The sequence below is a fragment of the Hermetia illucens genome, chromosome 2, assembly GCF_905115235.1.
Source record: "Hermetia illucens chromosome 2, iHerIll2.2.curated.20191125, whole genome shotgun sequence".
NCBI lineage: Eukaryota > Metazoa > Arthropoda > Insecta > Diptera > Stratiomyidae > Hermetia > Hermetia illucens.
In genome coordinates this window covers 132,560,891-132,578,187 of record NC_051850.1, presented here as the reverse complement: position 1 = coordinate 132,578,187, position 17,297 = coordinate 132,560,891, and the positions used below count along the sequence as shown (strand labels likewise).

Genomic DNA, 17,297 nt, shown 5'->3' with positions numbered 1-17,297 from the left:
AAGTTGCTTCAAACGCTCTCCCTTTACCTGTGCTTGCGACCAGCATGTTATGATGTTATGATGATCCAAGGGACAAAAATTGCAGAAAAACTTACCTAGAAAATACCTGGATAGCTTCATAAATGGATCATTTGTTATGGATCAAATATTTCCAATTGATCAAGTTGTTGAAGAAAACCTGGCAGGACGATGGTAACGTACATATACCAACTGTTAGTAATAATCATATTGCATTATTAAAAGGCGTTATTGGAACACGAAACTGATCTTTCTAATATTAACCAGGAAGGAAGATATAGCGTGCGAGGTATGCATCCAAAACAGGGGGCTCATAGCTGTGACTGAGCCAGGACTAAATCAAGTGGATGAATTCGTCTCCATACTTTTCAGCGTAACAAGAGATTGTTAACAAAACCTGCGAAAGCTAGTAGTGGATGCTGTCGATGTTGACATTATGGCTAAATCACTACTTCTCGCGGAGGAAGTTTCCAGAAAATGGAGTCAGCTACTAAGGAGGTCAGCCTTAAGGTGAACAAGTCGCAAACTAAATATATGATCATAACACGAAGGAGTGCTACAAAGGTAAAAAGTATAAAATCAGCAAATATAACGTGCGGCACGGAGGAAAATTTGTCTCTTTATGAGATTAACTTTCAAATAAATACGAGACACAAGGGTGGATCATGGTAGATCACAGAGTCTTCTAAGCATCCTCGGCAACGCTGAAATCAAAGTCCGCTGAGGCAGTAAATTGAGTTTAGCGGTGAGAAGTTACTGAGGTCACATTTATTTGATGAAAAATCAGATCAGTTGAAGAGAAACTTGCTTCTATTTTTGGTCCGCGGCCCCTCATTTTGGAGTCCAGTTTTAAAAAAGAAAAGTGAATGAGGTTATTGTCAAAACATTCTGAGTATCTGAGTCGAACGGACGTGCTAAACGGACTTTTTATCGCGATTACTCTGCTGTTTCCTTTTGCCTTATTCTCTGAGCCTTTCCCTGAGAAACCTGGTGCTGTGCGTTGTATCAATACCTCGCGCAAGTGAAACGGCTAATTCTCGCGCTTCTTGTGTGCTCTCGAAAACTTAAAATTTTCTTCCGAAAACAATATTTTACATCTAATTCTGGAATTACTGTTCCCCGGTCAATTACCTTTTGTTTGAAGTGCAGTGATTTGTAAATAACTTTGACTTTTTTTGCATATCTTTAGGCGATCTTCAGTGCGCGTAATTTCATTTCCAATTGAACTTCATATTACTATTATCGATAAACTATTGTGACTACACTCCCGTGGCTTGTGCGTTTAATCAACTTTTTCCAAATTTATTATGGCAACTTCCTCACCGATTTATGGCACTCTGTGTGCCATTTGTAAGGAGCCGGAATCTATTCGCTCCAAATTTTTAGACTGCGATGGGTACTGTGGTGCGACCTTCCACGCCAAGTGCTTGGGTATTCCCTCTGCGTTTATAGACATTCGGGCTAAATTTTCCCCTAACGTTACCTATCGCTGTAACGCCTGCTGCGGTACCACTTTATCGGATGCAATTCAGCTGCTGCATCAACACACGGCGACTTTGGCATCGATTCAACTTGCAGTTTCAAAATCGCCGACAATTCTGCCCCCGCAAGCTGCTGCTTTATCGAGCTCCAGCGTAGTCTCAGCTCCTGAGATTCCGCTGACTGGCTCTGCTTATACCTCGCCGGCGACTGCAGCGAACAAAACTGGCGCCATACCTAAGTCGCCCCGGTCGACTAATTCTAATTCTCTGCCTCGATCTGCCTCGCTTAATTCCAGTGTGTCCATAAAAGATGGTATCAACCCGATGACGTTCGCTAGCCTACTGAAAAATCCTCCATCCGAGGGACAAGCTCCCTACGCAACATCGGATGCGCTACGAAGTTCTGGCGTTTATCCCACAGCCGCTACATTAGCACCACCGCACGCTTCCTCCTGTGTATCATCGACGCCCGCCACCGCTGAACCGCAGGCCCTTCCGACCTCATGTCGTCCGAGCGGCCCCCAATTGAACGTCGCCTCGCCACCGAAACAGCTGTTCGTGTCAAGGCTAGCGTACTCCACTACGCCCGACGAAATTCTGGCCTATATCAGAAACAAAAGCAACTCAACTTTGTCACCTCTTTCCTGTGTGAAGCTGACGAAGGATGGCTCTCCTGACCGAGTGATAGCTTCCTTCAAAGTAACATATCCCCATGACTTCGATGCTATCGTCCAATCCTCCTTTTGGCCACAGGGGGTCTTCGTTAAGCCTTATCAGAGGTCTAAGATTCGTCAAAATTTCCGGCCCGCCCGCCTGCCTCGCCGAACTTGAATGATTCCAATAACTTTACGCTATTTTATCAAAATGTAAGGGGTCTAAGGACCAAGCTGTCGGATTTCAAACTGTCTGCCTTAGCATTCCAACATCATGTCATCTGCATTTCTGAAACCTGGCTGGATGACAGGATTTTAGATTCTGAGCTCCTCGAAGGTTACTCTGTCTTTCGTTGTGACAGAGACTGCGTTGCGCTTGGCAAGACAACTGGCGGAGGTGCCCTAATAGCTGTTAAATCCCCTCTCCGTGCCGAAATCATCTTTTCCTCCTCCTCCTCCTCCTCCTACGATTCTGTTACCATACGTGTCCTTCCGCCAAACGTATGTCCCTTTATCATATCGTGTGTATATTTTCCCTGCCTAAGCCCGCCTTCTCTGTACGAGGATTTCTTCGACAGATTATCAGAGGCCCTAACCGTTTTGTTTCCCTCACTTCCTTTCATCCTCTGTGGTGACTTTAATCTTCCTATGCTCTCCTGGCCCGTTACACCTGGCCTTCCCTCCCTCCCTAATAACTCGACCCACCCTTCCCTTCCTCTATCCACTTTCATGTACACCTGTGGGGCCCTCCAATTTAACCTTTCTAGAAACCACTTAGATCGCACTCTTGACCTTGTCCTCTCTAACCTTCCTGTACGATATCTTTCCCAATCCCTTCATGCTCCGTCTTACGTTGCCCCTGACGCCCATCATCCTGCTCTCGAGTTCGATGTTCAGATATCCCGACTCCACTCTCCTGTCGCTCGCAAGCCTACCAAGTTCAACTTTCGTAAGGCGAACTTCGAAGGTCTGAACTCAGCCCTGGCGTCAATCAACTGGGTCCCCCTGCTCTCTCCATTTACATGTGACCAGGCACTCAACACTTTCTATACCATTTTATCTGATCTTCTTCCTTGTTACGTTCCCTCCTCTCCTAAGTGCTTACGCTCTTACCCCGTCTGGTTCACCACTGAAATTCACAAAAAACTACGTCAAAAACATACTGCGAGAAAGAAGTTCCTGTCTTCTAGAAATGTTGCTGACTTAGTTTTTTTCAAATCCCTTCGTTCCTCGGTCAAATCTTTAATACGTAAGTCCAGACAGGAATATTTGTCCAGCGTGGAAGACTCACTAAAGCGCGGAAATCTGAAACCTTTCTGGTCCCACATTCGCAACTCTCGCTGCCCCGCCCAGTTATCCCCTCCGTCCATTAAATTCTCTGGCTTCGCAGCTAACTCCCCCCAACGATCTTGTGATTTACTCTGCCGCTACTTTTCGTCAGTCTATGTCCCTCCTCCTTCCTCCGAATCCCTCCCGATAGTAGATGCAGCCTGCCCCGCATCGCCTACCATTCCCCTTCTCACTCCTATCCTTATCGAATACCTCATTGGCGAACTTGATGCCAAGGTCGGACCTGGCTACGATGGTCTTCCCAACCTCTTTTTGATCAAAACTGGTAAGTCCATCTCCCTTCCCCTATCTCTTATTTTCAACAAGAGCCTTGAAGAGAATCATTTTCCCAGCTTGTGGAAAGAGGCTCTCATTATCCCCATTCACAAAAGTGGCGATCGTTCGCTTGCCGAGAATTACCGTCCCATTTCCCTCCTCTCCTCCTGTTCCAAAATCCTGGAAAGATATGTCAGCGACTGGCTGTCCGCCCACTTTGGCCATCACATAGTGAAAGAACAACACGGCTTCGTTAAACGTAGGTCCACTGCCTCCAACCTGCTCGACTTTACCAACTTTGTCGCCAAATGTCTAAATTCACGGCAAGAAGTGCATACCATTTACACTGACTTCGCGAAAGCCTTCGACACTGTAAATCACAAGATACTTCTATCCAAACTCTCGTCCCTAAATGTTCCCAAACCACTGGTTTTATGGCTTGCCTCTTACCTTTCCAACCGATCCTGCCGCGTCTCTTTTGACGGCTGTACTTCCCGCTCCTTCTCCCCCTCTTCTGGCGTCCCACAGGGGTCTATTCTCGGTCCTTTGCTATTTTTATTTTTTATTAACGACCTTCCTCCCCTCCTTACTTGTCCCTGTTTGCTCTATGCAGACGACCTTAAGCTGTTTTCCGCTATATCGTCGCCTATGGACTGTGTTTCCCTTCAGAATAACCTGGACACTCTGGTTCGTTGGTGCTCGACTAATGGTTTAGCGCTAAACGTCAGAAAGTGTCACTCTATGTGCTACTCCCTAAAATCCTCACCGACTTCTTTCTCCTACTCGCTTAACGGACATTCCTTATCCTGCTTAAATTCCACTCAAGACCTCGGAGTCACTTTCGACAATAAGCTGCGCTTTGATACCCATTGCCTCGATGTTATCAATCGAGCAGCAAAATTGTCAGGCTTCATTCTTCGCTCCTCCTCTGATTTTGACTCCATCCAACCCTCCTTAGCTCTCTTCAATTCCCTTGTGAGGAATACCCTCGAGTATTGTTCCGTGATCTGGTCGCCCACTCGTAACTGTGATTGTCTTGCCCTTGAAAATGTGCAACGTAAATTCACCCGTTCTCTCTTCTTTAAGAAAAGCTTCCCTCGTGTGGATTACCCCTCCCGCCTCCGCTTTCTAAACCTTCCCTTCCTACAACAGCGTAGATCCTATCTGGATCTATGCACATTCTTTAAACTTTCCTCGGGCCTGATGGACTGCTCCGCCGCTGACGAGATCACCTGCCGTCCTGCGTCTTATAACACACGTAACGCAGATATTTTCAACGTGCCCTTCGCGGAGCTCGAAGTCTATTTTCATTCCCCAATTCCCAGGCTTTGCCGAAATTATAATGCAAAACAGCTTGGTCCTTTTAACTTCCCTACTTTAAGTAGCTTTAAACGTAGGATAAGTTTTTTGCTTTCTCCTCCTCCTGAGGACAATAATTAATTGGAATTCTCTCTGTTTGTTGTCCGTTAATTAAATAAATAAAACAGAGGCTATTAATCAGATGCTACTTAACCTTTGCCATGGGAGTAGCGGACCGAAAGTGGTGTTATTTGTTATAATGTAAACACCAACACAACATGGGTGCCAATTATATCGAGAGCAAAAACTGAATTTAGACCTAAAGTAGCCAAAACAAACCCTGCTTCAGGAATGAGAGGACTTAAGTGCGCCGCATGTCGAGGAAGGTGTTGTCAGAGCCCACCTTGGCGTTTATATTTATGGACACCACGATTACAATATCATCTTTAGGAACCCTCGCCTGAGCCGCCTCTAGTTGCTTATAGAAAGCTTCCTTCCCCTCACATCAACACCCCGCATATCATTTTGGATAGTGCCCGGAGTTTCGACCTATGTTTCACTTGCTCTTCATTGGTTTTGAGCAGGCCTTCCAAAGCGTGAACTGTGAGTCTATCTGAAGCTTCCTGCTCATCAACTCATAGCTATTATCAGAGCGACATATGATGGCTCAAAATGAACTGTGCTGCATCAGAGGAATTCGAGGTCCAAAGATACTATTTCTTCTTGTTATCGATGACGTTCTTCATGCTGTTTTGTCTGGAGTACGTGGAGGGCTGGACCATGACATCCTTCCTCAAATATCTCCTTTACACTGACGGCATTTGTTTGCACTCCCGGCGAGTCATGGTCCTTGAACACATTAGCTCTGGATTTGAAAAGAGAGGCAAGCAGATTCGAACTGAAGATAAATACCAATCATCTGCATTAATAGGCAGATAATCGAAGTCGTTGATCAATTTGCATATATAGGAAGCATGGTTTTTACCGGCGGTGGCACCGAGCTTGATGTTCTCTATGCATTAACAGCGCTTTCGCTGTTTTGTCTCAAATCTGAAAATGCAGTTATGTCACCATCAAGTTTAAGTTGTGTTGCTTTATGGGAAATGTACATGGACAGTCACCTCCACTGTTATTCGAAAGCTCTAAACTTTCATCAAAATTTGTCTGCGCGTGTCAGGGTACTTTGACCTGATACAATGTCGAAGATCTTCGTCGGCGCACAAGCCAGTTACGAATCGACCTGTTGATCGGTAGAACATTAACGAAGGAAGGCAATTCCATTTATATCTACAACATTCATTACTCCAAGATAGCTGACAAGTGGATTACCACAGGAGCACATGACGCAAAACAGTAGAAGAGGCCTCTCAGAAAGTCCTTAAGGGAAGTGCATTTCAGTGAACCGTGGACAATGGTGCGTAAGCATGATTGACGTGCCCCATTAAGAGGTGAATGGTTACCATACAATAATATTTGAAACTTCTCACAAGGCAACAATGTCAGGAGCACTAGTTTATGTCAATGAGCATTTAATATATTTCTAGCACGAATGTCAGCGCAGTCATGAAAATGTACACCTGTTAAGTCAGTAATTTTGAGGTAGTGAGGAGGGTCAAGAATACAAATGAGAGAGCAAGCAGAAAACTGCTCCCTAATTATAGTGGACCTTATGTGGTCAGAAAAGGTTTAGATAGACATTGCTTCACATGGAGTCCCGTTCATGATGGTAGAAATTTTAATTGTTGATAGTACCATTTCTTTGAGAAAAATTGGTCGAGGGAATAGAATCTCCATCTTTTATCGTTATAGAGTTATTGCGTTTTTCATGAATAGTGTCAAAAATATTGACCTTCCCAAGAAAATAACAATTTCCCACTACCTCAATCATTTATCCAGATTTGATATCATTTCCGGAAACTACATAAAATTTCTTATCAATGGATATTCTTATCATCACTTTGAATTATTATTCTAAAGGTACTTTGAATTTACACACCTGCTCAGTTGATAAAAGGTGCCACATTATGTTAGCTTTCAAATGACATGTAAAAATGATGGGCTTAGTTATGGAAATGGAATATTACGCATTAAATGGAGGATATTGTGCTCTTGATATGGAGCAAATTTACTTAAATTCACTTAAATCTGGTAGTTTAAAGTGCAAACAATGGAAAATTAATGCATAGAAACACTAGAACTATAATAATAATAATCGTTGCCGTAATGATCTATATTGGTACAGGGCCTTGAAGTGTGTTAGCGCACTTGATTTAAGACCATAACGGTGCACTACAGTACACTGTAGGAGGCAATGTGGTCAGCACTGCGCTCGACCGAGATTATTACCCTGATTTGACTCAGGTACTTATTCACAGCTGACTCGACTGGTATCCGACATCCAGGCATGACAACATATCCCTCTGCCACCAGTGCCGCTACGACAGCCCAGCGCTCTAACCACTTGAGCCATCCAGACACACTTGAACTACCGAGTTTAAACCAAACAGGGCTGCTCATATATGCAAGGAGGGAGCTATCCAAATCTGTAATATCAAAGATTTAGATTAGTACTTTTCTGATAGGTCATAGTTATAACTTTGTTTATACAGGAGTGGAGTGAACGGATATCAAGGGCCTACTCTCTGGAACCACCCAACCGAAGAATCCATGTCGATATTTTTTTAAATAAAGTAAATAACCGGACCGTTGGAAAGATTAGTGGAAACCATCCTAAAAGTAGTGATAGTATTGCTATATGTAAAGAGACGATGAAACTTGTGTTGCTTCTGAAAGCAAAACTAAAGCTATTCAATTTCTTTACTAAAATTATCTCTTATGACCATGCAGAAGCATCACTTTTAAGATTGAACTTTAAGCTGTGAACAATTAAATATTTTCGGAATACTAGGGAACACCCCCAACGCAGCAATTATAAGATACGAAAGGAAATACCTTCAAGCTTAATTATTGAAAAAATTAATCACCTCAAATCTTCATTTAGTTGGGTTTATAAGGTCAAGTGCATGCGAAAATTTTATTTGCTATTACGTAGCGTCAGTGCCAACATTGGATCTTAATAATTTCAAACAATGAACGGAGACCTTTTATGCTAGACACTTCAGTTTTTGTTAGTAACCAATTCCCATCTAATTTGGAAAGAAAACTTTAAAAAACTCAAAAAGTATATCTTTGCTTTTTGCATTTAGCTTTCGTCTTATAAGAAGTTTTTCAATTATGAATATTGAATTTTTCTAAAAAAATACATTTGTACTAATGAGTAGATAGATTAGGGTCAGGTGGCAGTTCAAGCCACAAACATTTTAGCGTAAAGTGACTGTTTCGTAATATTGTCACAGCGGCAGTTTGTAATTGCAAAAATTGAATGTCTCGAAAAATCGATTCGAATGCTGATTGGAATATCCGAAATCTGTTATAGCAGCCCTCAAGCTTCTTGGAATAGCGAAACTTTTTCAAATTTATTGTTACTAATTGGTATTACGATTTTTGAAGGTGAACGTTAAGCTTATCTGTTGCAATTCTGTTCAATTTTTTTTTTCACAGAGTATGTACATAAATATAAATCTAGGCCTGAAAATACATCTCAATACGATATCTGCTTAAATAAAGTTAATAATATCATATATCTATTACATATTTTGGAAATTTGCCCGAAAACCCCCCTTAAGTTCATTGTAGAAGTATGGCATCAATATACGTGATAATATAAGACACAATTCTGGGAAGTTTGGAGGCAATCGATCTATTACTAAGAAAGTTATAGAAGGCCACAATTTAGTATTCCACGTGAAATAATTGTACTCCAAGACGTGTGTCGTCATCATCAGCTCGTCAGTTCACATGAACGAGGTGCACATGTTAGTTTTCCTTTTTAAGTTTTTGACGACATTGCGGTAAATTTTACATTTGAGACGTTTGCTGATACGTTGATTACAAAGAACACCAGTTGTGGAATGCCACTTCATCCAAGTTGCGTTAAGGGGATCATACCGTGTGCCGGATCCGCGGAATCGAATTTTTTTTTATATTAATTGTATCTAGATATAGAGTAGAATATATGGGCAAAGTGATTTTTAAGGTTTTATGTGAAACAAAACCTTATTAGAATCGATTCGATGTCTGTCTGTCCGTCTGTCTGTCACAGCCGATTTATTCGGAAACGGCTGGACCGATTGTCACGAAAATTAGTAACTGTATGTGATCTATTGTTCCCTTTACATGCAGCATGTTGCGACATTTTGTGTTAAGTTTAAGGGGGGCTCCCCATACATGTGAAAGGAGGGTGCAAGATTTTTTTCATAAAATGTGGGCATGTGGGGTATCAAATTAAAGGGCTCAATTAGTACTTTTCGAAACTGGTTCCATATTTGATATTAGGCGAAATATAGGGGAGTGAGAACTTATTCAACCAAGAAATCTGAAAAAAAATCATAGTGGTGCATCTCTACGAAATCTAGGCCTCAAAACATATCCGGTTCCGATATCTGCACAAATAAAGTTAATAATAGTATATTTCCAATTTACTCGGCAACTCCCCTTATGTTCATCCCAGAATTATAAAATTTTGCATGGGTATAATGAAGACCATAATGCACAAGTTGATTAAGTTTGAAGAAAATCAAACCATTGTTAACAAAGTTGTAGGGTGTGAAACTTTGCCATTTTTTGTCAATTTCGTGCACTCTACAACCTGTATGACGTCATCATTACATATCAACTCATCTTATGAATGGGTTCGCAAAGAATTATTTTGTTTTAGTTTTTTAGTCACAATTACTTCAAACAGAGATGCATGTATGCAGGTATATAGTATATGTGTGCTAATGAAGTTTTCGGGTAGTACCTAATTCAGATATTTGTACATTAAACCAGCGGTATTTAATATACATACTATAATATGTACATATTAATGCTTTTGTGCACAAAGTAAATCGGAAATATGGGTACGATCGAGTTATATACGTGCATATATATGTAGTATATGTACGTACGTCTTGTAGTTTGGAAAAAAATTAAAGGAATATTTTGGTTTTGTAGCTAAACACGGATCGAAAAATGTGCTTTGACGTTTCTTACATAAGATGAACACAAAACCTTTATACCCGAAGCGTGAGCTTCCGGTATTCCGACTTGTTTGATATTCAATTCAAATCACATGTTAGATTTATGTCGATCGCCGTAATAAAGCTCGTATTTATCGGTCCGAATGACTATCGAATGATTTCGCTAAAAGGACAAGAATTGCAGCCAAGACTGTACATGTGTTCCTTGAAGAAACCTAAAGTTTATAGACTAGGTATAGCAGATTAATAGTCAGTTAAAATTTTATGGCTAAAAATCGCATTCTACTTTTTAAATGCGTTTTTCTCGAAACTGCATATTGAAAATTGGCTTCCACCATAGTCCAAAATCTATCCAACGAAATTCTTTGAAATTTTCACGACTTATTCAGAACATGTTTCTACGGTCCGCAAACTACGATAATTGCGATTCATTCAGTAGTTTTTTTTTATTCATCGAAGAAACCGTCAAAAAACACCAAAATTCAAAAAAAAGTTTAACAGGGCACCAAAAATTTAGCTTTCAATATTTTTTAATAATCCTAGTTTGCGGACTGTAGTTAAGTCTGCACATTGAAATGCCGTTTACATTTTTCTTTAAGACGATCGCAGCGCCCTTTAGCGTGGCAGCAGAGAAACATATTTTCTTGAAGATGGATGTATGAATTGCTTTGTATTTCAATAACGAACTATGCGATCGGGCTGGAAATGCATGCTCAAGATATTAATAAATCGATGGTGAAAAATTCGTATTTGTACCTTAGTTTTTTTTTTTAAAACAGCCAAAAAAACGGCCTTCACATGGGATGACCCCCTTAATGCGGGAACCAATTTCATTACGCAGTTCTCCATTGGCTGATAGCATTGACCGCTCAGTTCTGAGGCCAGGTTACTGAAGCTGACAGCGCTGAGGGATTCAAATATCTCGAGCCAATACTATCAGCCAATGGAGAACTGCGTTATGCTCCTCACATGGGGAAACACATAACCTTTTATACCCGAAGCGTCAAGCTTTCGAATTCCCGACTTGTGTATGGTTTTATTTATATATCAATATCGATTACTCGAGGCAGACGTATGCTTGTGTAAAAGTTTGCGGAATTGCAACTAATTTTTGTTTGGGGATTAATTATTAATTAGTGGGGCCCGCCGTGTAGAAGGCCGCGGTTCAAATCCCGCTGGTGGCAGTGGGATTTGTATCGTGACTTGACGTCGGATACCAGTCGACTCAGCTGTGAATGAGTACTTGAGTCAGGGGTAACAATCTCGGACGAGCGCAATGCTGACCACATTACCTCCTACAGTGTACTGTAGTGCAGCGTTACGGTCTTGAATGAAGTGCTCTAACACACTTCAAGGCCCTGATCCAATATGGATTGTTGCGCCAACGATTATTATTATTAATGGGGCCGGCATCTAGGGAATGGTGGGCCGCACTAATTTGTGATAGTAACTCGACCCCAGTTTCGCGCTCTAGTGGAGGACGGGCCTTAGGACCACTTATCCCTAAACAAAATGTAATTGTATTAGCGGAAACCCGTCTGGCGCTTTCGAGGAATAATTCATATCCCTTTCGGGTTTTAGATTAAACAAAAATAGAGCAAAATGCCAGCCTAGCCGGTGTTCCATTCAGATCGATATACATATATCTGGGAAATGAAATGTTCCGTGGATTTCGCTTCCTCATTACAGGAGGGACACGTATCATCTTGAGTAATTCCCCAGTGAATTATGGCCTGTCAGAATGCCCACAATACACCTGCAAGTCCTCTTGCTTTTCAACAGGATAAACTTTGCGATACACATGTTCGGTTCTGGCAGGAAAAGTTTGGTGTGTCGAGCAGCATTTAGGCTCTGTTATATGTCATTGTAGGAAGCTCATTCGAATTTTTTTGAAAACAGGCTTAGCCAATGCTACTGATACTCCAATTGCTGGTTCCGGTCCCGGCATAGGGAAGATTGACCCCTCTTTCGCTAAAGCATCCTAGATTTAATTTCCCTCAACCCCACAGTGACCAGGTACCAGTTCCGCGTATTGAATCTAGAGATAGTGTTCAAACGGTTGCTGGAATCCTGAACGATTTTCGAGATGATCAAAGGACTACTCAACGACCTCAATGCAGCTTGGGTATCACTGCAGATTGCGATGCACTTGCCCTTCAACCGCTCGTCAATAACCCAATTTGCGCCCTTAGGGTCGCATAAACTTCGGCTTGAAAAACCACTTCTCGTTTTTATTCGAGAGGTAGACTCCGGCTCCAGAACCCTGTTCTGGTTTTGAGCCATTGGTGTAGAAGACTTCCATATATCCCGCCATGCATTCCTCTCGGAGTTCCCAGTCCTCTCTACGCTTCAGGGTAGTTTCATATCTTCTACCAAACAATTGGTAATGTATGGGAACATGAAAATCGGAGGGCATTGTAAGAACTGTATTCAGTCGTCCCAGTAACTCTTGCAATGCTCTGTGCCCCCATATCCGTTGTTTCCCCAAAGATCTAATCGAATTAGTCTACGAGCTGCTCTCATTGCAGTGCTTTGAATAAATATATCCAGGGGCTACAAATTGAGTAGTGCATTCAGAGCTGCGCCGGATGTCATGCTCATGGCACCAGTGATACCCAGATACACAGTTCTTTGCAGTGCGGCTAGTTTATGGTGAAAACCTTTTTGTCTCACCTTAATCGACCACACTACGGTATATCCACATTACCACATGAGGCCTGAGTCCCTATGTCGAGGCAAATGTCCGTCTGCACAGTCCATAAGCTGTGAGAGCTCAATTCATTTTTAGTTCTACATGTTTGTTCCAATGAAGTTTTTTATCTAGAGTGGTTCCCAAATATTTCACTTTTTCGGAGAGTTAAGGGTAGTATCCCTCATCTCAGGGAGGCAAAGTCCATTCAGTTTGCTTCTCTTTGTGAATAATACCGAACTGAAAGACCATGCTTGAGGCACCAAATGTTTATCAAATCCACGGCACGTTGCATATTTCTACATACCGTTCCAAGATCCCGATCAACAGCAAGGATAGCCACGTCATCAGCATAAGCTTGAGCGTGTATTGGCGAAGTTGAAGTTCTCATAGAAGTGAGTCGATCAGCATACTCCACATAAGCGGCGAAAGCACATCTCCTTGGTTAGGGATAGACAGGTCCAGTCAACGTCCACCCTGGCAGAATACTGAATCGGAGTCGGGCATCTCACCTGGGTGAAGATAGCGACCCAGCGGACGAAATATTCAAAGTCCACCAGAAACAAAAATGGACGGGTTGCACCATTCCCACACACCTTCACATCAGTTGGTGTGCAGTTGTCATCAGGTGCATCTGAAACTGAAGGAAACATTCCTGATGTGGTTGGTAAGGATGGGAAAGCTAACAGGCTGGACCGTGCAGTTGCCATCAGGTGCTGCTGAAATTCAGCCGACTGATAAAAACATTCCTGACGTGGGTGCCAGGGCACTGGAACATGGCTGATAAGGTCGAGGAAGCTAACAGACGGGCTCGCCAAGGTTCTGAATCCACAATGGTGGGATCAGACCCAGCTTTTCTACTGTCAAGTCTACTCTGAAGAAAGGAAATTCCAACAAATGCAATTGTCGCCCTTCCTTAAAGTGTGACATCCATTGCCCGAATACCTCAGTGGTTAAAGGACAAGGCTTTCGAACGAAAGGCTGCGATTCAAATCTCACTGGTGACGGTGGGGTTTGTATATTGATTTGAATGTGAATAAGTACCTTAGTCAAATCAGAGTATAACGGACGAGCGTAATGCTGACCACCTCCAATAGGGTACTGTAATAGAGAATGCCTTAACGAACTGTTCGGCTTGCACAATAAGGCACCCAGGTTTCGAGCACACCTAAGTGTGCTGCTCTGACTCTAAAGTCAGAGAACGAGCGAGGTGGTCGAGCTGGCCAGAAAGGGAGCACAGGCGCCGTTACGCGGGTCACAGGCACCTGGCCAAGCGGCCGGAGAAGGATAATTTTCCAAGATTGGGTCCAAGCTGATAACTAATTCTGGATTTAAAAATAAACCAATGCACAGATATTTTTACTATAAAACAATTTATTTACTAGGGAAAATTTTACATTGTCAAAATAAATTAAATTCTAAAAGTTTTCCTCTGACTTGGTCTGCGACCTTTGAAAAACACGGGCGAGTCATTTACTAGGCAAATTTTCTTAGCTGCTTGTCCATATAACTCATGTTGGACTACTTCTGAATGACCCTCATTTTCTTCGCGTTTACGCTTCAGTGAAAAGTGGGTTTTTGTTTCTAACACTCTGGCTGGAGTAGAAGTCACTAACTCATAGAAGTCGAAATCAGCGTATGCCACTTTACCTAATACCGTTTCAAATTCGTATGTTCTGACCAGATCTTCCAGGGTTGACGAATTTTCTTGATTTGGCAGAACCGTCTGATGATCGGATTTTTGTAGAACGGTGCGAAGTAATATCCTCGGACGATACAGCTTCTTGCTTATTGGCGTAGCATCCACGGAAGCAGGAGAACTTTTTGGTAGAATCGGCTCTTGTGGTACCTTGAAGGTGGTTTGCACCAGGGTCGTCTCAGATGATTCGTAAGCTTCTACTTGAGTTGATGAAATAACTTCGTTCGTTTCGAAAATAGCGTACTTTAACCGTAAGAGAGCACAATCTGGACACTCGCCCAATACTATCTCTGAAGCTTCTTTAAAAACTTTGTATGAACTCATGGTTGGAGTTTTTATTTAAGCTTTGCTGTATACAAATAAAAAACCAATGTTGTAATGGCTGACAAACCAAGGAAGTTCGCTTTTTATACCGCCATTGGCTAGAAAGTTAATTAGGCGGATTCCCTAATTATTAATTCCCTTAATTTGGTAATATTGATTTTTTGGAGATTATAGCGTAATTAAGGAAATATTAATTTTAATTATAAATCAATTAGGATGCTAAGTTAACTTTGTGTAGACTATAATTGAATATAATCAATGAAAAATTAATTAGCAGGAGAAAGCAGAAGGCATGCAGCTGGAAATGAGTACTGATATTATCTGCAAAATAGAGTGAAAAAGCTGAAGGAATTACTAAACCCTTCTTTGATATGAGAATATGACATTGAGCCCGGACCCGGTTATCACAATCTCGGCAGATGCCGGATTTTACTAAGTGCCAACCATTTAGGCTCGGACGATCCTACCTACGTAAAAACTAAAGACTGAAGCTATCCATCCCTCCTACTTTCACAACCGGGCTTGGGACCGGCTTTATATTTTTATTTCGATTTCTTTTTTTAAGTTCATATTTTTAAAGTTTTTACTCTATTTTTAGTGTTACGATTATTTATTAATTCATCTTATTTTTTTTATTGCGCCCCAACCGTGTAAGGACACGTTCAATTGTGTTAAATTACACGTGAGGGACTGGAGTGGTCGGAGGAAAGAAATTCGGTGTTATGACGTCTGAGCTGCAATCAAGAAAGTAGAAGCATTCAAGTTCGTATGGAAGTTGCAGATTTTCCGCGGCGTCATTGAAAAAGTCGAGTGATCTGATGGCCTTAGTAAGATGAAGCTATCATCTCAGCTGATAGCATGACTCATTTCTTTACTGTCTAAATGTTAGGGACAAGTCGGCCAAATGCCGGGAAAGACGCCTCCTAGGGATAAGCACTTACAATTTTCTAACCGTACGACTGATCGCCTTTCTAGGCGCCACGGGAGGATGCATGCATACCCCAAAATGGGGTTTGATATGGATGTATACATCCAATAAGTCCGTTGTGGTCAAAGTCAGCGGTCTTACTTATCGTAGTCGTAGTCAGTATTAGCGTAATCTGCACGATTTTTGATATTGCTCTTGGATATGGTGGTTCTACGTTAGTTAGGAATAAACAGTTGACTGTTTGTACAGCTGGGTTTCCGGTCCCTAATAACGTTCCTAATTAACGTATGTTAACTAGTCCAGTTTTCGTAGCGTTCACTGTGAGTCCGTTATGTCCGTCACTAGCATGTAAAGGATCTAACCGATTAACAACGGATTGATTCCATGCTGTCTTGTCGTCGTGAATGAGGCAGAATTGAGGGCATCTTCCATGTCTATGTATGCGCCTATAGCCCGTCCTATTTCGAACATCGCCTTCTTAATTTTTGCAGTGCGCGCATGAAGTGCTGCCTCCGTGGATTTGCCTTTCACGTAGGCATCTTAGCTACGGTGAAGTGGGGACCTAGGAATGTAAGTATCCCTTATGAATCGATCTGGTAGCTTTCCCAGTCTTTTTAAATGGAAGAGAGTTAGACTGATCGGTCGGAAGCTTTTTGGGTCCATGTAGGTAGGTTTTCCTGGTTTGCTTGCTATCACCTTGACATCCCGCCAGTTGGTTGGAATGTGAGCATTTCCCAGACATGGACGATATACATAATATTCCGAATATGTAGATCCAGGGCATCCATTCCGCCCATTACTAGAGCAGGAATAATGTCTTCTAGACCCGCACACTTGTATCGAGTTAAATGCCCACTTTATTCACTTCGGTAATGCTACTTTGCATGCCAGAGTCCTCGCTTTCGGTTGAGGGATCTATTCACCTGTCGACCCTCAGATGAGATTTTGAATATTGCTTAGAAAGTGCACTTTAAGCAAATGTGTACCTCCTGCTCTGTGAACATAGATATCGAAGTTGCTGGCTACATTTTTTGAGAAAGATTCGCTTCAATTTCGAGGTCGCCTTAAGAGTATCAGTCTTTTCGAAAAAGCGTCTCCATGCTGATAAATTTGCCGACTTTATGCTTTGAATGCAATAATCGCGCTCCACGTTTTGCATTCCATTCCCAATAATTTTGTTTTATTTGAAAAGGCTCTGACAAGAGCTGCTGTTTTTTTCCTAGATAGAGCTACGGGTGCACTTACCAATATCATTAGTTCCGCCATGTTGAGCATTGCTTGCAATTTTTAGTAACGATTCATTGAAAAGTCTTGAGGCAGCAGCAGCACCTACAACAAATATAAAATGAATGGTGTTTTGATTGGATTATTTAACAGTAAAATGGAGTTCTTACCATGAAGTGCTTTCAAGTACGCCTTGCCAGCATTTATAAGTTGACGGGCTCCTGGATTGAACTTTTCTAGGATGTTCTGAAAAGATATGAAAGATTCGATATTTAATTGCTTTTAATAGATTCTTG

The 17,297-nt window shown here is 41.9% G+C and overlaps 1 protein-coding gene across 3 annotated transcripts in view; it reads right to left on the bottom strand.

The window, feature by feature from the left end:
- The window catches only part of LOC119648246 (brain-specific angiogenesis inhibitor 1-associated protein 2), a 328,844-nt gene that overhangs the window by 70,043 nt on the left and 241,504 nt on the right, over positions 1–17,297 (bottom strand). For all 3 annotated transcript variants that reach the window (XM_038049885.1, XM_038049884.1, XM_038049883.1), the window contains exons 4-5: positions 17,172–17,247; positions 17,023–17,106 (exon numbers count right to left, since the gene is read on the bottom strand). In XM_038049885.1, the coding sequence (XP_037905813.1) occupies positions 17,023–17,106; positions 17,172–17,247 (160 nt within the window). The remainder of the gene's footprint in view (positions 1–17,022; positions 17,107–17,171; positions 17,248–17,297) is intronic.